Source organism: Labrus mixtus, chromosome 20 (assembly GCF_963584025.1).
Source record: "Labrus mixtus chromosome 20, fLabMix1.1, whole genome shotgun sequence".
NCBI lineage: Eukaryota > Metazoa > Chordata > Actinopteri > Labriformes > Labridae > Labrus > Labrus mixtus.
This window is the reverse complement of record NC_083631.1, coordinates 20,605,830-20,630,494: the sequence shown is the minus strand read 5'-3', so window position 1 is coordinate 20,630,494 and position 24,665 is coordinate 20,605,830. Positions and strand designations below refer to the sequence as shown.

Here is a 24,665-nt window from a genome sequence, read left to right as displayed (position 1 = left end):
TACTTGCTCTAATATTTCCGAAATTGCTCTGAAATAAGACTTCCAGTACTCCCCCAGTCTCGGACAAGACCAAAACATATGAGTGAGATTACAAGGGGCCTGGGAACATCTATCACAATTGTCAGCCATATTCGGGTAAATCTTGGCAAGTCTAGACTTACTGTAATGTGCATTATGAACAATTTTGAATTGTATGAGTTGAAATTTTGCACAAGATGAACAAGATTTTATTTCTTCAAGCGCCTCCAAGTCCACTAATCATCAGATATAGTGCCACGTTCTGCTTACCATTCCGTTTTAATTTTCAGTAAGGCTGTAGGTGCATCTGGAGTTAAAAGGTCATATAAAAATGAAATATGTTGCCTCGTCATTGTCATCACCGGGAGAAGTTTATCAATTCCCGAAGAGGGTGGAATATCTTGAAAAGAAGGCGTGTTTGATTTAAGGAAATGCCTAATTTGAAAGTACCTGAAGAGGTCGGATTGCTGTAGGTTAAAGGCCGTACACAACTCAGCAAAGCTTGAGAATGTGCCTTCACTATATAAATCACAGATTGTGCTAAGACCTTGTGTGGCCCAAATCGAGAATCTGGCATCAATCTTAGCCAGTTTGAATAGTTCATTATTACATATCGGGGTGTTATGGGGGAGTGTGTTCCAACCAAAGTGTTGTTTGATTTGTTGCCAAATTTTAAGAGTGGATATGACTACCGGATTATTTGTGCACTGTGTAGGTTTAAGTCTATTGGCATGGCACACCAAAGCCTTTAAAGAGGAGAAGAAACATGAGTGTGATTTTAGTTGGCACCATTGAATTTCAGGGTTGAAGGCCCAGTGTACAATGTTTGGCATGTTGGCTGCCCAGTAATAGAATTGCAAATATGGTAACCCCAAACCTCCCTGTGACCTATTCCTTTGTAATAAGGAGTTTTGAAGCCTTGGAGCTTTATTGCCCAATATAAAAGAGGAAAACATACTGTCAATGCTACGAAAGAATGACTTGGGGAGGAACAAAGGCAAACATGAAAATATGAAATAGATACAAAGCGTGGGACGATGTTCATCTTGATACTTTGTATTCTGCCTGCTAGGGTGATCTGCAAGCTGTTCCGCTTTTGAATATTTTCTTTAACTTTTGCTGTTAGTACAGATACATTTTTGTCAAAAAGTGACATGATATACTTCGAGAAACATTGATTCCTAAATATTTAAATGTTGTTGGGGAAAGAGTAAATGGTAAATCAGACTGTGCAATATCCCCTGCCAGCTGGTTGATAGGGAAATAATAACTGAGTTTATACCCAGAGAACGCACCATAGGTCTTGAGAGTGTCTAAGATATGTGGGACGGTTCTTTTGGGATCCGATACGAAGAGCAATAGTTCATCTGCATACAGTGACACTTTATGCTCAAACACCCCCCCCCCCACAACGCCTGGGATGAGTCTGTCGGCTTTAAATGCTATAGACAAAGGTTCGATAGCTATGGCAAAGAGAAGTGGGGATAATGGCCACCTTGGCGTGTCCCCGGCGTTAGAGGGAAGAATTTGGACCTAATAGTATTAGTATATATGCATGCTTGTGGCAATGTGTATAGCAACCTCAAGCACAAAATTAAGCGCTCGCCGAAGCCAAATTGTCCGAGGGAAAAAAAAAAATAGCTCCATTCCACCCGGTCGAATGCCTTTTCGGCGTCCAGATAAATGACACTCTCTGGAACAGTTGTTGAGGTTGGAGAGAAAATTATGTCAAGTAGCACTTACAGTTAAGATATTACAACAACATTCAGGGACAGATTGTAGCCTGCACTGATTGATACTGGGAAACTACGCCTCACCATGGTTGGAGAAAGTGAAAGCATTCTCTACAGCTGCCTGCTTACACGAAGTCACATGTTTTACAGAAACTGAGTTGCAGTACAGCCGTCAAGAATCTGTGTAACAGTCAGACAAAAGATCATTCACAGAGTCTGAACTTGCTTTCAGTTTGGACATTATTTAAACACAGCTGATCGTGGGTTTGGCCTCAGAATCTGTCTGAACTTCACTCCAGCAACAGGTAAGAAACTCGTTCCTTTTTCAATCTTGGCTTCTCATGTTGAAAAACGTTCTAAGAATAAAACCTCTTTGATAAAAGATTATGATTCACCAGCACATCGTCACAAAGTTTGAATATATACAGCTTCTCTATTGTGCCCCAAAGAAATAAACTTCTTGTAGAACTGCCCAGCATGATGACAAACATTTCTTTACACGCGGTCAGCTAACACTCAGTAACAAGTTTTGTTTAATTTAGACTTATTTATTCAAATGTGTTGACAGATTATTATCATGAACATGATGCAGTAAGAGTGCCTTAGAACAAAGTTAAGTTCTGATGCTTTTATAGGGAGGGGTCTACATTTTTTGCTGCTTGGCGGGCGGGCAAAACTGCTCGTACACAGGAACCTATGAATTCCTCCTTGGACACTTGGGTTAAACAAACATCCTGGGCTTAAAGGAAAAGAAAATTAGCATGGGTATCCTTCAAACACCTAAAAATTGGAGAAAAAAGACAGGCGTAGTCATAAAATGTAGCAATGGTGTAATTTATTTTAGCCGACCTCCCAAAGTGCAGTTAAAAATATTCACAAAAAGTGCAGAAAAATGCAAAACACGAAAAGCATTTACAAAAACAAAGTCTGCCAAAAAGGCAAAAGCCCTTCGAAAGTTAACAACCAAGCTTTTACCACCTCTGTTACCAGAACCAGATGGACTTGTTAGTACAAGGCAGCCATATTTTGATCTAGAAGCCCCTCTGGGCGTAATGAATTACATAACCTTCAAACAAAAATATATTTTCATTCACCGTTTGGACTCGTGCATCTTAAACATTGATCATGATCAGGTTACTTGATGCTTCATTGTTGGGTTATTTGCTTCAGTTGAATGTTATCAGATAACCAGCTAAGGAAAAAAATATATAACTGGAGATATCTAACTGGTTATATAAAGAGTAAGGCTCAGGGCTCTGAGGCTGCCCTTGTTACCGTCAGGAAGGGGCATTTCAAGCCAAAATACTTTGATTGTCACCAGAAACTAATCAACGATTATTCAAAGCCCATATTATTTAGTATTATTTACTATCTCAATTAATTGAATTGGACCGAATGTCCCAAAGTCTGCTTTAAATTCAACCAAAGAAACTGTTCTTTGATGGTTTTGGATGGGAACTTAAAGTGTGTTGTTATTCCACTTCTGACTCTCTTCTTTCAGATTTTAACCTATTTGCAAGATCAGCAGGACACAGAGATCTCCACCATGTCCACTGCAGACCAGCTGCTGGAGCAAATGTTCTCCTGGATCGAGCAGAGGGAGCAGTGTGCAAGGAAGCTGAAGAAGCTGGCCCAGGAGCTTGAGTCACTCAGAGAGAAATGTAACGCCAGTGAAGCTGTTGGCAGTTCAGCGGCAGTGGTTGGAGCTGCATGTTTACTTGGAGCCGGTGTGGCCACTCTGTTAACCGGCGGTGCAGCTGCTCCATTGTTAGGTTTAGTGTTTTCAGGCGTAGGTCTCAGCATATCTGTGATTACTAAAATCGCTGAGCACCTCTCGTCAAGCAAAACCATGAAAGAGGCAAAGGAGATAGAAAGTCAGAGCAATGAAATTACCCAAAAAATCCAGAAACTGTTCCAGAAGCTGAAGGAAGAGAGGCAGCAGGCGGGATCCTTTACAGGCCCTGATGATCTGGACCGTCATGTCGTGACTGAAATCTTGGGAGCCATGGCCAGACGAAGTGGAATGCATCCTCACTTCATCATGCAAATGCTCCAACGGCCCAATTTATTTTTTAATGTAGGACCAGGCAACAGAGGGCTCCACCAGAGAGTCTTTAACCCTGAACTGATGGTCGGACTTGCTGGTATTTTATCATTTTTCACACTGAAAGCTGGTGGGAAGGAATTAAAATTTCTGTTTGCCAAAGGAGGCCAACAACTGTTCAAAGAAGTCTCTAAAACTGGACTTAAAACAGCCCTTAAAGGAGGTGCCATGGTAAGATGAATTAACTACAAAAAAATTATTAAAGTAAATAATGCTCAACGGTGTTACATTGCAATGTATATCACATTACTACATGAAACAATTCATGTATATGTTGGTTTATTATGTTAAAAGTAAACCATGTCTTGATTCTGTTCATTGTCAGGCTGTTGGGGGAGCGATTGGAATCGCGTTTGAACTTCCTGAGGCAATCAACCAATGGAAAAAGATGATTGAGAAGAATCATGTGACTGAAGCGAGCCAATCACTGAGAGATACAGCTAACGACCTTGAAAAGATCAGCCGCACTCTGAGGAAGCAGCTGGATAAGATCAAGTATGATATTTTTGTGATTCTCCACATAGACTCTCACAAACTGTTTACATGAAATATGTTTATGAAGAGTTTGTAGGGTGCAGTAAGATCATATAGAGAAAGATGTGAATAACTACCGCATAACTGATCAGTCCTCCTGGATTACTTGGACCAAAAAATGCCTAAATTTGCAGCAGTGTGGATGTTTTGAGGGAGTTTTTATTGTAACACATTACAAATCCACTTTGAGTGACTGAGAGAAGTGCTCCCTCTAACGGCTGAGCTAACTGTTTGTCTTCTGACATCAACAGTCAATTTTTCATGTCGAAATGCCAAACTGTTAAAGAATAAATAAAAAAATGAAGTGAAAGATTATGAAAAAGACATTTCTGCACTGCACATGTCCATTTCAATACCATTCAAGTGCACATAGTAATTTACACATAATTTCAAAGATTTATAAATTATATTCAGAGTTATTTAGGATGAGATCAGCGCTGACTCACATCAGTAACAGAGCCTCTGGTTGGTGGAAAGTGTGAAGGACAGCCTCTGATTGGTGATTAGACTCAACACAGGGCTCCAGAAATGGCAAGGTAGATGTTTAAATAGCTTTCAACATGGAAAAATAATCAAAAGGAGGCATACAGAAGATTTATTGTTATTGATTGATTCACTGTTATATTGTAGATCTAATGGAATCAATATTTTATTAAATGAATTGGTGACATGCATGGTGTAGCCTTTGGGAGCAATTGGGGAACTGGTCAACTTTGTGAAGATTGGCAAAAACTGCAGGGTGGTGCAATCACATGCACCCTTTGCAGATACCTTGTTGTCAAAAAGCTCCTAGAAAGACAAAGTTTTTTGATTTATTGGAAAATTGTGACTAAGATGCCCCTTTTGTCATTTTCCTCCAACAGAAAAATGTTTAAGGAGTTTGAAGTACTGAAGAACTGCATTGAAAACAGCAACAGGAGTCCTCAGCAAAAGGAAGACTTCATCAAGTTTGTTAAAAGATATTGTCAAGATCAAGCCATCTTGTCATGGCTGTCAGATAATTATGACACTGAGATCTTCTTCAAACTCCTGGACATGTTTTATTATATAAAACAAATGTTGGAAAAGAAAAAGAAGAAGACAGACCGAGAGAACATCGACATCGACATCGACATCATCTTCGTAGCACATGGATCAATTGAAGAGCCCCTGATGCCAGCCAGCACTCTGCTCCCTCTGTCCACAATCGAAGATGTGATCCTGTATTCTCCCTGGAACTCTTTCATTGATTCTAAAGTGGCGTATGGTATTATTACAGGAAGCCTACAACCTCATCACAGGCTCTTCGGCTGTGCACCACCTTGTTGCTGTCAAAATGACTTAAACCATCTGCCCACCAATCTGCCACCATACTGGAACTCAATGAAGAATTCTGGCGCAGGGCTCATCCCAAACATCTTCATTGAACCTCTGAAACCAGTAGACCCAGCATGGAACGAGGTGGTGGAGCTACAAAGAAAATATGGTCAACCTGGGACAAACCGAGTCTTCATTCCATACAGGTTCCCGATGAAAATCCCGTTCTATGTTGTCACTCTGGCCCTGTCCCTAGTGCTCTTTATCTTTCCATTCAGAGCAACTGTCCACCTCGCAGCATGTCTGGGTAGATCCTCACAAGAAACGCTGTCTGGGCAGGTCGAGAACCTCAACAAGCAGTATTCATACACTATCGACGGCACATACATGACATCTGCAGACAACATGTTATCTGCAGATCCTGAACTGTACAGAGCCTTGCAGGCTTGGTTTGATCAGTAGGTCATTTTAGTGTTAAAACTACAGTGGCCCTGAAAGATCAACAGACCAGGAACACAAAGAGAAAGCTGAAGGAAGTTTAAATACAAAACATCCGGACAACACATGCAAATTATTTAGGTTCCGAAAAGGGCAACGCAACCACAAAAGATTTGCGAAAATGAAAAAATACAAGATCACAACCAAAAATGATGATTTAAAGTTTTAGTTACTTCATTTAAATGCTTGATTATCAGCATTCTGTAATCTCTTTACGTAATGTGTAGAAAAAGTATTGCAAGTCATTCACAAGAAAATCAGTTTCCTTTGTTTTGGTTTCATACCATTGCGGTAAATCAGAGTGAAGTTGAACCGAGAATTACTAGAAACAGATATACATGTGCTACTCTGGGTGATGTAATGAAACAAGAAATGGTAGTGTTCACTTAGCAGACATATCTGATGGGGAGAATTTCATTTTGCTTTCAATCTGAGAACACGGACGCATCTAAAGTTTCCACTGTAATTGGACTGCAAACCACACTGAAAAGGAAGTCTTGGAAGTTGTTTGTGACAAACTGTTGGCTACACCGGAAACCACTGACAGTTTTCCATCGGCCCCAGAGACTCATATCATCTCATCAACAGGGACTGCATTTTTGTATCTGTATATCCTCTTTGATTCATGTGGAGAAAAGCCAGAAGATAAACATCTTGTGTATCTGAGACTATGCTTTCCTTTTATGTACAGAGTAGTTATCCTTCTCTTATTCACGCAGGGTAGGCATTGCCACCTTGGTCCACCACTGAATTGTGTAGATGACAGCTATATGAACTGTGTCTTCCTTTTTCTCAGCCAAGACCCTGGGTTGTACTTCAGGTTTCTTTGGTTGGGTTTGCTTTGTGCCTGAACATATGTTTCTTTAAAACAGCCTGTAATATTAATCCACTTGAGGCCTGGTTCATTTGAGCTTCATCAGATGATGTATAAGAGAATCTTACTTTTTTTGTCAAACAATCTGACTAATCTTGTCTTGATTTGTGTCATCAATTAAATAAAACGAATCGTAAAATATAAGTTTTCATTTTTTGCTCAAAGTTGAGATGGAGTCGGGCCGCCCCAGATGTCAAAGAAATCCACCTCAGTTCTTTAAGAATCAGTAAGCTGTATAACTTCTACTTTTAGCCTTGAGTGTCATAAGCTGTTTGAACACCAGCTGGCAGCAGAGATCAGTCATTCAGATTCTACCTCAGACAATCAGACAAGTACTGTGTAGAAAGATGCATCTGTGCGTGACTTTCTTTACCTTTGACGGTGTGACAGAATCTTTTAAACGAGGGGCTCATCAACCATCCTCCCTGTGAACTGAGGGTGCAGACGTGTCGACTCTCTCCAGACTCCCCCAGGTTCATCAACAGTGTTAAGACTCACCGGCTGGTGTTGTGCCTTTAAATAAGAGGAAATAGTAGTGAGAGAAGAAAGACCCCACGCACAACTGTTGCCCCCCCCTCCCCTCCTATGTATTGAGTCAATTTAGTATTCAAACTGTAAGAAACGAATTTACATATTTCACATTATAGGCATAACAGTTACATATTCATAAGCACTCAGTTACATGACAAAGGTATCTGTTTTAACTACGTTATATAAACATAAGTATTACAAAATACATGAAATATATTTTGTATTTCTCACCCACTACGTTATCACTACACATATCTTACATTAAAAGTACAGTACACACACAAAACCGTGGCTTGGGGCCATAGACTGTAAATATTATAAGTAATAATAATAACTAACTAACTATAATATAACTTGGGGGCCATGCTACACAGATGGAGACGGCAGCGCAGCTACGGGGTCTCCTGACACCAGCTTCAAATCTAAAACAAACCCGTTTGTGTGAATTAGCCCAACACACTTTCAACAGTAAATCAGTACAAACCGTAACTTTCGTGCATAAAAAACATCACAGTAACACAAGAAAATGTATTGCTAACATGTCTTCTCACACTTACAATGCGTCATATACGATATTTACCTTAAATCGGGGAAAACAGCAGTCAGAGGAGAATGAAGGAAAACACAAACTGCCGTTGAAGCAGCGCGCGACATCCCCCTACTGGAGGCAGCGAGGCATTACCAACAGATCACAGAACAACCAATCCACTCATCCAAGGATCTAACTATCTGTGTTCCTTTCTTGTTAACACTGACTGAGTGAGTAACCTTAATAACAAATAGGCTACTGCACATCTACATCTGGAAATGAAGAAACTTTTAATAAAAGGTCAAACTGTAATAACTGCAATGAGAAAGAATGAAATCATTTGATTAGTATTGTCTGACACATACAACTTGTCCCAGATTGACCTGGCTCATTGTCACATTACCTACATTGATATGAGGAACAAGGGGTGAATCTTTTGATAACTCATCCGTTTTGGTTTTATGACAGTTAAGCGATGTTCACAATAAGGTGCGTATAGGCCTATAGCTGACCTGATTGACAGGTCAGCGATCCCCCATGGATTGCGTTTCAGGCATCACAGCTTGTTTCAAGGCTGTCGGCTGAAGCAATCAACGGGAGAAAGTCCAAAACTTCATGTACCTACCTATTAGTCATTTAGACACCAAATACATTAAACAGGGCCGTGTTTTTTTAAATACAGGAGTTCCCCTTTAAATAGTCCTACATTCAGGTTTGTTTACTTTTACAAACAAAGCAGATACTTTACCACATTTAGTTGACTTTAATCCCAGTTTGTGTGCTGATGAAGTATTGGCATAAGAGCTACATTCTCTGTTTGAGATCATTAACCCCTAAACAGGAAGTACTCTGGGCCTGGTTTACCTCATATAGAGTAGACGCAGAAAGTAGAGTCGACACACTGAACTCTCCTCAGGTCTCTGCAGCAGCAGCAACATGCAGGTTCTGACGGTTCAGAGGGGTTTGCTGGTCGTGCTTCTGCTGCTGGTTTCTGTGGAGCATTCTGGTAAGTCTGAACTACAGATAAGAATCACATTTCTGAAGAGACTTTTATTTTTTATTAGAAGATCATGGACAGTGTGGCATGATACTTTAATGTTAACTGTTGCTAAATAAAACAAGGAAATCTGTAACTTAAACCCCTCTTGTTTTTAAGTCTTGTTGGGTCTTTAGAGTTTAAACACTTTTTTAAATAAATTCGGGGAAATTCAATACAAAGAAAAAATAAAGAATCTTGTAAATCCAGCAGAGAAAAAACAGATATGATACTTAAATAAGATTACTGAATGTCACTGGACTGTGATGAATATATAAATACATATGGACCAAAAAGAAATACATTTTGAAAGTAGACGCTGCATTGTTTAAATGGGCTGGTTTATTCAGAGCCTGAGCAGCCTTCATTGAAGTGGTTTAATAAAAGATTGGATCAAAATATCCTTCACACCCTCTAAGTCGAGAATTGAAAGTATTTCTGTCAGATTTGAAGCAGATGTGTATGAATCAAAATAAAGATGGTGGAACTAACGAGGAACAATAAACAATCAACCTCCGTTAAACGTGTGTCCTTTAATTAACAGAAGCAAGAACAGAACAATTGTTCAAAAATTGACTCACAAAAAGTTTGAGCCTAGACTTCTTGGAAATAATAAATCACTACATCGTGTTTTTTTCTGTTGCTCTTTGTGTTAACGGTTAAAGCAGCGTCATCTCACAGTTCTCACTCCGAGTGATGTTTAATCTGAGTTTATATTTGAGTTGATTCCTTGAGTCTTTGTTACTAACAACACCTTGATTTTGTGTGCAGACAAAACAAACCAAACACTACATTTTTTTTATTCTAAATAAAGCCGTGTAGGCCGAAAGGAGAAAATCTAAAAAGTGGTTTAAAATTATTTTTTTTTTAAACCCAGCAAAAACCAGCAAACAGTGTGATCAGAAGGAGTGAAATCAACTGTCAGAGCGGTGTGAAAGTTTTGACAAAGCAGAAGAGCTTCCCTCAGCAGTTTTCATAAAAACGAAACAAGCGGATTCAAATTGTGTAACTTTTATGGGAAACAAGAACAAAATAACCCTGTTTCGAAATCCTGGAAAAAGGCCACTAAAACACACACACACCCACACACACCAAGCAAACACACACACACACGGAGAAAGTGAAAAAAGCATTAATCATCTATAATCTTACTGTTGTGTGTTTGTGTGTGTATGCAGAGTGTGTGCGTTGTTTTGCACGCTTCAATCTGATCCTAGGTCAGTGTGATGAAGACATCGGTGAAGTGGATGGAGACGACTGCTGTCAGAACCCTCATTATGGTTACCAGGCAACGGATGGGGTGTGCCGCTCCTGTGGGTCAGTGCACACACTCGACTTTTAACTAAACTGTTTAAAAGTGAACTTCGACGGTGACCTTTTTAACCTTGAGGACAAACTTTTAGAAGGCCTTTACGCTTTCACTTCACTTCACCGGCCTTGAATGTTCATCACTGTAACCTGCTGCATGAACACGTCACGTCTTACCCTGACTTTACACACCGGGGGATACTGCACGGCAAAAGACCGTCAGTCTCATGTGAACATTTACACACTTCAAAGTGCCATGCATGCCTCATCATCATCATCACCGTTCTTTCAGAAACACCCTCCAAATTGACGGCTGCATTGGGGAGAATTTTGTCCGAGGTTTTGTTGACACGTAAACTAGAGGAGCAGCTCTTCCAGTTGGGACAAGCCGCTCCACCTTGAGTTACAAACATGCCTTAACGCTGAGCTCAACCCTCAAACTGGAGGCCCTTTTTAAACAATCTGAATTGAACACTCTAAAGAGTGCAGTGCAAGTGCATGTAGGGCTTGTGAGACTACATTTGCTAGTTAGAAAAGGTGAATAATTCCTATTCACAGATTCTGTACATGAAGAGGCTGGTGTTTTCTGGCGTCAGCTGTCTGGGGTTAGTTGATGCTCGGAGTATTATCATCACAAGCATTCTGCGGGCTTTGCCTGTACACGGGGAAATATCCATTAGGGAGACATTAACAGTCAGAACCCATCGGTCGTAATGGAAACACAGATCCCATTGGCGATCATGTGGCAGCGATTTAGCTTTTGTTAGTTTCTGTGAAAAAGACATTTGCGCGAATGAACCCAAAATGGCAAAACTGACATCAGTGTGGGACACTTTTGTGACCCATCCTGTTGTATAATTTGCATGATCGACTTTGCCGAGTGTGAAGAGGCATCTTTTAGTCACTTTGAGTAAGTGCATCAGGTGAAAACTATGCTCTGCTGTTAATCAGTCTTTTTATTTGTATCGCGTCAATTCATAAAAATGCTGACTTAAACTTCACTGTACACACAGTGAGGTTCCTGATGAGTTCAACCAGTCATTGTTTTTTTTGGGTTTCAGGCCACCTACATGGTCTCCCTGGTCGCCATGGTCACAGTGTAACGTCCTTTGCGGGGAGGGAGTGACACAAAGACACAGGAAGTGTTACGGCATCGGCAATCCAGAGTGTGAGAACTCTGCTGACAATGTACAGACTACACCCTGCAATGGCACCTGCTGCGACGGTACATACTACACACACACACACACACACACACACACACACACACACACACACACACACACACACACACACACACACACACACACACACACACACACACACACACACACACACACACACACACACACACACACACACACTTATCACATTAATATTGAATTAGACTTGTTTTATCACTGAGCATGTCTGTATTTGTGTGTGAAGCTGAAGGGTGGGGCTCGTGGCTCCCCTGGTCGCCCTGCTCGGTGACATGTGGAGAGGGCGGAGTTAGGACGAGAGAGAGGATCTGTTCGAGCCCTCATGAGTGTCGCTCTGCCTGCAGGGGTCCATCAGAGGAGACAGAGGTGTGCCCGACACACACCACCTGTCCAGGTAACCTGCCTGTCTTGCTGTCTCTCTGTCCCTTGTATGACTGTTACCTCTAAGTAGACACCTTTCTGTCTTTTTTTTCTTCTGATGGTCACCTTTCTGTCTCTCAGTTCATGGAGGATGGACGGCTTGGTCTGGTTGGACCACTTGTTCTGGGTCGTGTATCAATGACCAGAGCATAAACGTCACCATCCCTTCAAGAGCGCGAGGGCGAACCTGCACAAACCCCCTCCCCTCTACTGACACGGTTCCACCAGGTAACAGTTGCCGTGGAAACAACTTCCAACTACAGGACTGCAGCGAACTCCCCAACTGTCCAGGTCAGTGCATGACCAATCAGACAAACCTTCAAACCTGGTGGACTGTTTTCAAAAACCTGATGTTTGTTGTAAATGGCTGTCTGTGCAGCGAATGGGAATTGGGGGTCATGGTCTCCAGCTGGACCGTGCTCAGTCTCTTGCGGGGAGGGACTTCGGCTGTCAATGCGGAGATGCGATTCCCCCCCTCCTAAATACGGTGGACGATTCTGTGATGGATCGAGCACTCGGAGCAGCAGCTGTCAAAGTCCCTGTCCCGGTAACACACGCATCACACATCAAACTTTCTCCACCTTATTAAACATACAGACACGCGCGTGATTCAGGGTGAAGGTCCCCGGCTTGGTCTGGATTATTTAGCGAGTACAAAAAGAAGAAGAAGAAGGTGAAACTGTGACTGTCTCTATCTGTTTCTCTGGCAGTGGACGGGCTCTGGACCGGTTGGTCCACTTGGGGTGAGTGTTCTTCTTCCTGCATCCCACAAGGCCCCGTCCCCATCAGAACTCGCCAACGCACCTGTTCCAACCCCGCCCCTTCATCAAGCCCGCCCGGCAGGAGTTGCCAGGGTGAAGACAGCCAGACGGCGAACTGCGACCGCCTGCCTCACTGCCCAGGTACACTTGTCTTTCTGTCCACATGTCTTAAGCCCACACTGAAATATTTTTTAAAATCTTAAGAGTTATTGAAAATGTGAGAGACCCCACACAAGACGACAGTTTTGATCCTACAGTGTGAAGAGCAACGAGTCCTGAAATCCCATAAAATCTCTCGCAGTCAAACGCCACCATTAAGTAAACAAACATGGCAGGAAGACTTTATAGTTTTTGGACGACCGTTCAGTGATAAATAAAATTTAAAAAAAAAGACTATGGATAAAGTTGATGAGATGGTGTACATGTTACTGCGCCAGCCGGAGGGGAGTGACAATTTCCCTTTAAAGTCAGCTCGCTTCCTAATTGGCTATCATTTTACAAACATGTGACAAATCACAGAGCTGGAGCTCGGCTGTCCTTGGGGTTCCGCCCACACAACATCAAAGAATGAATCAACATCAGATCGCGTTTGAAAATTGGTGTAGCAACCAATCTGAGCGGGTGGGATCACTTTGTCGGAAGGGAAGAATCAGAAGCGTTGCTTATTCTTTTCTGTCATAGGAAAAGAGAACTTCTTAGGTTTTTTTTCACTTCCAATATCTTTTTTTTAGACCAGTGTTTCTCAACTGGTGGGTCCGGACCCAAAAGTGGGTCGCGGAGCCATTTTCAGTGGGTCGCTAATGTGTGTCGAAAAAAAGTCTATGAAGCCGCATGTTTGATTTGTTTAGTTTCTTTGTTCTGTCACGTTTTGCACCGTCTGAGGTCCAAACTGCACTACTTCAAATTGAACAAATCGGATTGGTTTAAAAATATATCGGAAATTCGGGTCGCGACTTCTCATGAAGGAGTGGGCGGCGGGTCCTGAGGCTAGACCACATGAGAACCGCTGATTTAGACAATGACTCTCTCTGTTAATACATTGTCTCTTGACTAGTGGATGGAGGCTGGGGGTCTTGGTCTCCCTTCACTTCCTGTCCTGTTACCTGCGGTGTGGGGCTTCAGGTGTCGGTCAGGGGGTGTGAGAACCCTCCCCACCAACACGGTGGACAGCCATGTCCTGGAGAGGGACGTCGCACCAGAACCTGCAAGACCGATGTCCACTGTCCAGGTAGACTCAAGATTCTGGTCCCCCCCCCCCCGCACCATACCAACAAAACGGACAAAACATTCACTTTATTTGTATATATCGGGGAAACTTCTGTGCTTCTTTTCAGTGGATGGGGTGTGGTCACAGTGGTCGCCATGGAAACCGTGTATATACCCATTCAGAAAGAAGAGCATCAACTGTCAGAAGGTGGGTGGCAGTCAGATCCGAGAGCGTCAATGTCTTCATCAAACTCACAACGGGTCCATCTGCAGTGGAACGGATCTGACCGAAAGGCGGGTCTGTTACGATGTCGAGAAATGTCGAGGTGCGTGGCGCTAAAACTTGATTGATTATATGATGAAAACTATAAAAACAGCCAAAGATATCAAACAAAAACCAGGAACTAAATCAAGAGGATATGTGTGTGTTTTTTTTTTACAGTTCAGGGAATCTGGGATAGCTGGGAGACGTGGAGTTTTTGTAAACCTTCCTGCGGACAGAAATCCAAACGCTTCAGGAGAAGAGTCTGTACACCGGATTACAGCGAGTACAGGTGAGTACGCGGTCTCTGCACCTGACTGAGGACTGGGGGACACATTGACCAGCAGAGTACAGAGGATCAATGAGACCAGCAATGGGGGTCTTATGTTTTAAAACGTCTGTTTTGTTTTAGCGGTTTCAGTTTAAGAAAAAGAAAACATGAGCGGAAATATCATTCTTATATATGTGTGTGTGTGTGTGTGTGTGTGTGTGTGTGTGTGTGTGTCTGTGTGTGTGTGTGTGTGTGTGTGTGTGTGTGTGTGTGTGTGTGTGTGTGTTAGACCTACTATTGGTCGTCAGGGGGAGCCAGCAACGTTCTTCGGGACTCCAGACTGTGGCGTGGTACCTGACGGCAAGAAGATTGAAATTCAGCCCTGTGTCAATGCTCCTGCCTGCCCCTGAAAACCGATGACTTCAACAACACCAAACACTGTCCCGATGAGTTTCACATCGTCCAAACTTCGTTCTTCATTCATGTTTTTCCGACTTAATAAACATCACCAAGGTAACAGGTTCGCTAAACACCCAATACATCTGTCAAACTGCTGAGTTTGACGTCACATCCTCACTGCAAATCAACATGCCCAACGACGCATTCATCAACTCAGCAACACCATCTCACTGATCCCCGATGACTGGAACAACAGCGACACAATGCACTCACAGTCGGCTCGGTCAAAAACACAACACACTCGCCGATGAATTAACCAACACAACACACTAATTGATCATTTTGCCAAAAAATACAAAACGCTCCACGACGATTTTTAACGTCATCATAACCCTCTCAACGACGAGTTTTAAAACATTGTTCACCAGTACGGTTTCTTTCTTTAACATTTGTTTTTTGTTTTTATGCCTTTAACGGAGAGTCAGAAATCTGGGGGAGGGGGAGAAAGTGGGGAACGACATGGGTGAAAGGAGACACAGGTTGGATTCAAACTATTCTTCATTTTCCCCCAAATGTTATTTTTTGAAGTGTCCCGCCCAGCAGAGGATAAGCAGTCTCTGTCATACACAGGGACATGTAAGACTTCTCTAGCATATTTAGTCAGTGCGTACTAGCCAATTAGAGACAGAGTAGGGAGGGTCATCCCTTCACCATCCTGAGATAAACTATTGCAGCATAATTCTGAATATTGTCGGTCAATAGTGTGAATCAAAGGGGATTTGAAAGTGGGTACACCCTAAGGAGACTGAAGGGAATACTCCATAAACCTGTTTATACCCTGCACTCAACCCCTGACTAATATATCACCACTGAGTTTGACAAAAACAACAACACAACACTAAGACAACATCCTCAAAGATGGTTTTTCACAGCCCCAACACAACATGATCACCGATGAGTTACCACGGCGACGCCACAGGCAGGGCTCCAAATGAGGTCAACACTTTGTATTTTAAATGTTTAAGACAAACGTGTTCAAGTTTACTTACTCTTGATGCATACTCATAATTGATTTGTGCAATCTCACTCTGATCCATAACAAAAGTGTATAAGAAAATAAATCGATGGCGAGAATGATCCAAAACCTTAATGAAGAACATCTGTCTCACTATTTTTCTAAGCAGTTTGTCAAATCTGAATGTACTGTACAAATGATGGATGATATTAAAAATACAATAAAGAGTAAAAGGATGCGTTATTACTTCACCTCTGTTTTCTCACTCACACACACACACACACACACACACACACAGGAGGAGCATATGTGCACAGCCAGGTCGGGAGAATATCCGGAGCAGTCCTCCTGAAATTATCTAGATTTGTGAAACCGGATATGATTTGCTCCAGAACTTTTTTTTTTTTTTTTTTAAATTGGCCAAAATAAAGTTCTTGAATTATTCCATATAAAAAGCAGATGGTAAAACCTTCTCTGAATAAAACGTATTCTACGATCTCATTAGAGTGTAAGCCAACGAGATCATAAATCCTGAGTTTACGGAGCCTGAACAAATAAAGAGGACCGATATAAGCCCCGCCCACACTGTTTTATTAACAGTTGACTGCACAAAAATGACAGATTACTACTTTATTGTTTCCCTGCGCACACATTCCCTCTTCATCAGTCCTTCGGTGCGCAGCATTCAGACGCGTTTGTGCCCTGCCCCTCCCCCATCTCTGTTTTGACATCATGGAAGTGTCCCCCACAGGGCGCTCACGTCCCAGCTCCAGTGTTCCCAGTGTCTGCTGGGACAAAACTCCCTCAAGTGTCTGAATCAATCAAACTCCAGTTCATCCAAACACCAGCCTGTTCCAGTGAAATGCAGTTCAGTAGTCTTCGACCGTAAGCCTTCTTCTTCTACTGTTTTTTCGTTTTTTGGTAATGTCGCCACAGCAGTCGGTGCGGCCGGTCGCCTCTGGGATCCTGTGGTTGTCTCCAACATTGATTTTTTTTTTTTCCTCTCTCCTGTTTTTTTTGGTCTTTCTTAGACAGTGCAGTGATTTTTCAGTACAAATACATCACAAAAGTTCAGAAAACAAAACAGAAAACACAATTAAACATTCATCAGACACGCTCACTGATCTGTGGCTGTTTGGCCCGTTTAACTTCATTACTGATAAAGCAGGACAAAAAAAAAAAAACCCACATGAACGCCTGTTTTAGATTCTAGGCTAAAATGTCACAGTAGAATGAAGAGCTCTGCAGGAGACCCGAACCTGTACTGAACCAGCAGCTGTAAAGTTTAGACCAAAAGTGAAGCACATCTTTTGCCTTGTGTATCTAGTGTGAGCTAATTAACATTTAATGAACATGAGCAACAAATATTCACCTTTGTAGACACATCAAAAATCTAAAAACCATCTTGTTGGGGTTCATAACAACATTTCATTTTCCCTCAATCTCAAGGAACTTTTCTAGATTCACGTTCCTGCTCAGTGTCTAACTTAAGAGGAAGAATGTGCGACTTTCTGATCCAGTAGGTGTCGCCCTTGAGCACCAGCCTGAAACCAAAACAAACTGCTGTTTGGCGACACACCTCCAACCCCTGTCTACTCGAGTTTGCACAAAAGAGTTATGAATTAGAACGCACCATAATTAAGCATTAAGCGCTAAGCGCAAACGGCCTTTCGGATAGGACCCGGGTTCAGGACAAAATAGTCCGTGTCTCGAGCTGCATTGTTGTGTTAGCAGGCTTCTGGTAGCACTCTTTTTAGTTAGCTCGTAGCTTCACATTGTATGTAAAATTACACGGAATGAGCGTGATCTAAAAAGGCTTACATGACATTTAAATAATCAGTGAGTATGTTCTTCTTCTCTTCTCTAGTCCTTGACTTAAACAGCTTTTATACACCGGCCATCCCGTCAATGTAAACATGATGTAAACACAGCTCCGGAAACATGGCAGACAGCGGGACTCGCGCTTCTCTCTTTGTTGACAGCCACAACTCAGAGAGACATTTTCAGAGGACAAACTGGATTTCTGCACATTCTTCCTTTAAGCACTAAAAACCCCCTAAAGTTCACAGATTTGACTGTGATTAAAAGATCACAAACAGGAGGAGGAAAGGATGCTGAAGTAACTAGGTTGTGATGCAGATTTGTGAAATGTCTGAATTCATGCTTTGCCAACTCTGTCTGCAAGAAACACAAAGCAAGCAACTTTTAAAATGCTTGTTTTTTTTTTATGGAGTTTAGTTTGACAACTTCTGATCGAACGACAGGACGTCAGGAGAGTCTCGTGCACGCCGCCAATTAAAGGTCTTTCAGCATCCTTTTCATTGAGCTTGTACGCAATCGTAAAAGTGCCAAAACTCAGGCTTCGCTTTTGGTCTGAACAAAACGCACGACTTAGGTCGGACGAACTCTGTGGATCAGGTTTCAAGCAGACTCTGACCTTCAACCCCAAAAGTTATGACAAAGAAACAACATGTAAACACACCTCGAGCCGTCCCTGAAAGACTCTGCTGTGTTTGACTTCAACACGTCAGAGTTTCTGTAGTTAGAAAAACTTCTATTCCAACATGACAAACTCAGCTCAACATGGAAGTACCTTTAATGCTGCGTTTAGCAGCATGGTAATAAATAACATTCTAAATTAAATTAAAAAGAACTCAAAGTGACTCAAACTGAGTTTCCAACATTTGGATCTGATGTGTGCACTGACGGGGGGCTTTCTCAGTCTGCAGCGTCGTGTGCTGGGGGGGGGCCAAAAATTCGACCTTTTGACCTTTGTGTCTTTAATATAAATCAACCAGAATACGTTCCAGAGTTAAACTTCACTCAATGAGATTTAAAAAAAAAAAACAGATCGATGAGCACCAATCACGATGCAGTTAAAAAGAAATTATTTTCAAAGTCAAATATTTTGTTTTTGATTTCCAAACTTTAGTTCATAAGCTGAATTTTGTTGGGGATGTTGGGGATGTTGGGGGGGGGGGGGGGGTCGGGGGTGTCACCATGAGATATAAGAGACCACTCTTTTTGGCCAATCACCATCAGAGCGTAACTTAAGCAGCATCCCTGGTAGAAGAAGCTTAATAAAAGTATTGTGTTGGATTTACAGAGTAAAGGGTCTTGAATTGTATTTTTGATTTTTCTATAAACATTTATTTTATTTTAATAAACTTTTTTTTATTTATTGCCGTGTTGGTGGTTTTGTTCTAGAATCCATTTTTAAAGATAAACTCAAGTTTTTTTTTTCCCTTTAACGTATTCTGATTGACAGCAAAATCTGATCTGCTCATTTTACCCACAATGCTCCAGGAGCTGGTTTTAGATACAGTGCATTTGTACAGGTTAGAACTGCTGATAGCAGCATTCAAACTCGTAGCTATTTGACCTGTTGTATCACATGACAGGTGAAGGACTAAGCGACATTTATCCTCCTGGTTTCTGGAGTTTTGAATCAACTCGATCTGTGGAATTGAACCAACCGCTGCTCTGAGAAAGACCCCCGGCGTCACGGTGAACTTTTTACAGTGTAGGTCGCAGCAGGTTTGAAATCTCCAGGTGTGTGTCGGACAGTAAAGGATCCCAGAGGCGACTAAAAAGTGTCTCCTCTCTCCGAGGTTCTTTGTTTTGTTTTTGTTGTTTTTAGCGATTTAGCGTCTTTAGCTAACAGTGATGTCATGTGTCCTTTAGTCCAGCTGCTCAGTGATGACATCATTTGAGAGAGGCGGCGTCTCCACATCCCCGGTCCCTCCCCTGTCGACTCGCCGTGAACTCATCTGTGCGCTCAGAGGAGGGCGGATCATCTGAAACCCGCCTGGATACAGGACCGAGCAAAGAGAGCTGATTGGCTGCACTCTGAGTCCGGTTTGAATAGTTGAACGTCCTTCAGTGATCGAGTGTCCAAAAAAAACGCAGAAAAATCAGAGAAAGGAAAAAGACTGGAGGGGAAGAGAAAGGAGAGAAACATCACAAACGTTATTGTTGATCAGTCAGACGATTAAGAAATGTCATCCTCTTATTCCTTCATGAGGTCAGTTTGTCAGTGGAAACCGAGCTTTAGAAAAACAATCTGAACCCTCAGTGTCAAAACCAAAGAACTTTAAGTGGACGTACTTTGATCTATCAAGCACACAAAGGTCACTTAGAGCCCACTATCATGTGTGGGCTCTAAATGACCTGTAGACACGAGTGACATCCTGAAATGAACGACTTAAAATGAATCAGATTTACATTCAGGATTAAATCAGTGACTCTCTTATACGAGTGACTCACGTGGTCCTCTGAGCCTCCAGTGCTACGTTTGAGACGGGACCCCCGGCTGGCTGCTTGGCTCCGCCCCCCTCTCCTTCAGAGGGGGGCTGATCTCCTCCTCGGGGTCGTAGTAATAAAACTTCCTCAGGTACGAGATCAGAGGCCTGAGGAGAGAGAGAGAGAGAGAGAGAGAGCACAAACCGCTCAGCAATATTCAGAAGTAAAAATGTTTTTAACCGTTTAATTTCTTCATCTTTTAAATAACTTAACATCGTCTTACTCTAAAGGAAGAAGCATTTCATATCGTCATTTTTAGAACATAACACACGAGCTTCACCACAGAACAGGAAGAAAAGGGAAGTTCACTGGTTTTTTTTTAAATGTGGAAGTGAGCTCGAATATCAAATTCAATCTTTATTTAAAGAGGTGAATCATCAGCAGAAGGAAATCATGGTAACAGGGAGTTTCTAGAGTTTCTTCAGGACCGGTTTTCAGTTCCTGTTTCTACAAAACAAGAAGATAAGAATAGATTAAACTTTTTAAATGTTGTAAGTGAAACAATTCGATATGTTGTTTTACTTTCTGAGAATATTTTTGTGTGTGTTAAGGTTCAACTGTCAGTTAAATCTCTGAGTTTCTTTAGCACTGTGTATAATGACACCGTATAAATGTTGTGCTTCATTACAGCGGGTTTGTTGTTTTTGTCGTTCTCTTTCAGGGTCCTCAGAAGTTTGGTTTTAACTCACGTGGGCAGCGGCAGCTCCTGGATGTGGTCGATGCGGACCAGCTGTCTGATACAGAAGCGACAAAGATGCTGCAGAGACTTCACGCTGCTGAACCTGGAGACCGGGTACAGGAGCTGGACCGGGGTCGGGGGCAGACCTGGAGACCAGCGATAAAAAAAACGTTATTCGTACCAGAGCGTTTAGAAAATGACAAAGACGTAAACAGGAAGAAGAAAAGGGAGACAATCGAAAACATAAACAAAAACATGGAGGAAAATGTGCAGACAGACAGGTGTAGGTGAAGGCAGACAGACAGGTGGAGACAGAGAGGTGTAGGTGAAGGCAGACAGACAGGTGGAGACAGAGAGGTGTAGGTGAAGGCAGACAGACAGGTGGAGACAGAGAGGTGTAGGTAAAGGCAGACAGACAGGTGGAAACAGAGAGGTGTAGGTAAAGGCAGACAGACAGGTGGAAACAGAGAGGTGTAGGTAAAGGCAGACAGACAGGTGGAAACAGAGAGGTGTAGGTAAAGGCAGACAGACAGGTGGAAACAGACAGGTGTAGGTAAAGGCAGACAGACAGACAGGTGGAAACAGACAGGTGTAGGTAAAGGCAGACAGACAGGTGGAAACAGACAGGTGTAGGTAAAGGCAGACAGACAGACAGGTGGAAACAGACAGGTGTAGGTAAAGGCAGACAGACAGGTGGAAACAGACAGGTGTAGGTAAAGGCAGAAAGACAGGTGGAGACAGAGAGGTGTAGGTAAAGGCAGACAGACAGGTGGAAACAGAGAGGTGTAGGTAAAGGCAGACAGACAGGTGGAAACAGAGAGGTGTAGGTAAAGGCAGACAGACAGGTGGAAACAGACAGGTGTAGGTAAAGGCAGACAGACAGGTAGAAACAGAGAGGTGTAGGTAAAGGCAGACAGACAGGTGGAAACAGACAGGTGTAGGTAAAGGCAGACAGACAGACAGGTGGAAACAGACAGGTGTAGGTAAAGGCAGACAGACAGGTGGAAACAGACAGGTGTAGGTAAAGGCAGACAGACAGGTGGAAACAGACAGGTGTAGGTAAAGGCAGACAGACAGGTGGAAACAGACAGGTGTAGGTAAAGGCAGACAGACAGGTGGAAACAGAGAGGTGTAGGTAAAGGCAGACAGACAGGTGGAAACAGACAGGTGTAGGTAAAGGCAGACAGACAGACAGGTGGAAACAGACAGGTGTAGGTAAAGGCAGACAGACAGGTGGAAACAGACAGGTGTAGGTAAAGGCAGCGTAGGTGGAGACAAATGTGGAGACACACTGCTTTGGACAGGCAGATAATGGTGATGGCAGACAGGTAAAGGTGGAGACAGACAGGTGGGTGACTACAGACAGAAATGTGTCGGTGGAGGTAGATTGATAACTGGAGGCACACAGGTGGAGAAAGACAGGTTTTACTGGAGGCTGATAGATAGATGATGGCAGACAGGTGAAGCAGGTAGAGGTGATGACAGACACTTACAGACAGATGTAAGGAGACTGGTGGAGACAGACTGAAAGGTGGATGTTGGGAGCAGATAGGTGCAAACAAACGGGTGGAGGTAGAGGTAGACAGACAGGTTCGGACACAGGTGTAGGTGTAGGCAGAAAGTTGGAGCTGAAGGCAGGCAGGTTTGTGCAGAAACAGAGAGGGAGGGAGTGCAGACTGACAGACGGGTGAAGACAGACAGGTAGAGCAAACAGGTGAAGACAGACAGGTAGAGCAAACAGGTGGAGACAGACAGGTGGAGACAGACAGGTGGAGCAAACAGGTGAAGACAGACAGGTAGAGCAAACAGGTGGAGACAGACAGGTGGAGACAGACAGGTGGAGCAAACAGGTGGAGACAGACAGGTAGAGCAAACAGGTGGAGACAGACAGGTGGAGACAGGCAGGTGGAGACAGGCAGGTGGAGACAGGCAGGTGTAGGCAGACAGGTGGAGACAGACAGGTGGAGACAGGCAGGTGGAGACAGGCAGGTGTAGACAGGCAGGTGGAGACAGACAGGTGGAGACAGGCAGGTGTAGGCAGACGGGTGGAGACAGACAGGTGGAGACAGGCAGGTGGCGACAGGCAGGTGGAGACAGGCAGGTGGAGACAGACAGGTAGAGCAAACAGGTGGAAACAGACAGGTGAAGACAGACAGGTAGAGCAAACAGGTGGAGACAGACAGGTGGAGACAGACAGGTGGAGCAAACAGGTGGAGACAGACAGGTGGAACAAACAGGTGGAGACAGACAGGTGGAGACAGGCAGGTGGAGACAGGCAGGTGGAGACAGGCAGGTGTAGACAGGCAGGTGGAGACAGACAGGTGGAGACAGGCAGGTGTAGGCAGACGGGTGGAGACAGACAGGTGGAGACAGGCAGGTGGCGACAGGCAGGTGGAGACAGGCAGGTGGAGACAGACAGGTAGAGCAAACAGGTGGAAACAGACAGGTGGAGACAGGCAGGTAGAGCAAACAGGTGGAGACAGACAGGTGGAGACTGGCAGGTAGAGCAAACAGGTGGAGACAGACAGGTAGAGCAAACAGGTGGAGACAGACAGGTGGAGACTGGCAGGTAGAGCAAACAGGTGGAGACAGACAGGTAGAGCAAACAGGTGGAGACAGACAAGTGGAGACAGGCAGGTGGAGACAGACAGGTGGAGACAGACAAGTGGAGACAGGCAGGTGGAGACAGACAGGTGGAGACAGTCGTTACCGGGGACTCTGGAGCGCAGGAAGTAGAGAAACTTTCCGTTCTTTGAGTGCATGATGGCTCTTTCTATGAACTCAACCACAGAGTGACATCGATCCTCAAACTTCGGATGACACCACAGACTGAACGTCCCTGCAGGAGAGAGAGAGAGAGAGAGAGAGAGAGAGAGAGAGAGAGAGAGAGAGAGAGAACAAACAGGTTTAAACCAGATCAATACGTTTCAAAATGTGTTTTGATTTAGAAACCAGATCACAAAGATTTATATCACATGATATTTGTGTTTGAAAACATTTGTAAAAATTAAAACCCCTAGAATAAATATAGACCTAACAACTAAAGTTCACTACAACTCCCAGAGTGCATTTCACCCAAAAAAAAAAAACAGCCAATCACAGAGCTTCACATCCAGATAATGATAACTGTTTAAACATTCTATCCTTTTTACCGTTTAAACCCAGTAGCTTAAACTTTAGGTCAATGGCAATGGAAGCTAAGGCTCATGGGTAATGTAGTAATTAGAGAGAAAATAATGTCCTCACCATTACACTGGGTTATATTCCACAAAACAAGATTTGCCACATTTTTGCTTTTCTTACTTTTTTTCTTGTTTGTTATTTCTTTCAGTTCTAGACATTTCGATGCATAAAAACAAAAACGCCACCTTTTTTGATCCGCTCAGGCTTCCATAGATTTTAACATTGACTTCCAATTATTGCTTTGGGTTTTTTTGTAAGTAGATTATATTGACTATACTTTTTAAATCTGAAATCCTCAGTTATTGATTTGCTTATTAATTATGTGTCAGAGAGTGTGTGTGTGTGTGTGTGTGTGTGTGTTACCTCTGTAGTGCTCCATGCGTGTGTGGTGTGTGACTCCCTGCGACCTGAAGCTCAGACTCAGGATGTATCGCGGGTCTGAACTGTCCCGAACCAGAAACGACCCGTCGGGTTTCCCCTTCAGCTTCATCTCTGCATCCTCCC

The 24,665-nt window shown here is 43.0% G+C and overlaps 3 protein-coding genes and 1 long non-coding RNA gene across 5 annotated transcripts in view; 3 read left to right on the top strand and 1 right to left on the bottom strand.

Moving 5' to 3' along the window:
- Positions 1-1,891: 1,891 nt before the first annotated feature.
- LOC132954338 (uncharacterized) lies at positions 1,892-6,267 on the top strand. The gene is made up of 4 exons (XM_061026876.1): positions 1,892-2,056; positions 3,253-4,026; positions 4,181-4,350; positions 5,253-6,267. Exons 2-4 carry the CDS (start codon positions 3,298-3,300, stop codon positions 6,145-6,147), a joined length of 1,794 nt encoding a protein of 597 aa, XP_060882859.1. The 5' UTR covers positions 1,892-2,056; positions 3,253-3,297; the 3' UTR covers positions 6,148-6,267.
- Positions 6,268-8,993: 2,726 nt separating this feature from the next.
- LOC132954047 (properdin-like) lies at positions 8,994-16,248 on the top strand. Its single transcript, XM_061026486.1, has 11 exons — positions 8,994-9,123; positions 10,332-10,470; positions 11,523-11,686; positions 11,890-12,057; positions 12,165-12,374; positions 12,463-12,630; positions 12,794-12,985; positions 13,899-14,072; positions 14,179-14,376; positions 14,493-14,604; positions 14,873-16,248. The coding sequence occupies exons 1-11, from the start codon at positions 9,054-9,056 to the stop codon at positions 14,991-14,993; spliced, it is 1,716 nt and encodes a 571-aa protein (XP_060882469.1). The 5' UTR covers positions 8,994-9,053; the 3' UTR covers positions 14,994-16,248.
- A 319-nt stretch (positions 16,249-16,567) lies between these two features.
- The window catches only part of LOC132995589 (suppressor of cytokine signaling 7-like), a 15,072-nt gene continuing 6,974 nt past the window's right edge, over positions 16,568-24,665 (bottom strand). For both annotated transcript variants that reach the window (XM_061065627.1, XM_061065628.1), the window contains 5 exons: positions 24,525-24,665; positions 23,689-23,817; positions 20,989-21,124; positions 20,264-20,406; positions 16,568-19,929 (listed from right to left, as the gene is read on the bottom strand). The exon at positions 24,525-24,665 is cut by the window's right edge and continues 28 nt beyond it. In XM_061065627.1, the coding sequence (XP_060921610.1) occupies positions 20,286-20,406; positions 20,989-21,124; positions 23,689-23,817; positions 24,525-24,665 (527 nt within the window). In that variant the 3' untranslated portion in view covers positions 16,568-19,929; positions 20,264-20,285. The remainder of the gene's footprint in view (positions 19,930-20,263; positions 20,407-20,988; positions 21,125-23,688; positions 23,818-24,524) is intronic.
- On the top strand, positions 21,252-24,530 carry LOC132995591 (uncharacterized). Its single transcript, XR_009677031.1, has 4 exons — positions 21,252-21,359; positions 23,216-23,243; positions 23,658-23,902; positions 24,176-24,530. It is a non-coding gene; the product is annotated as an uncharacterized LOC132995591 (long non-coding RNA).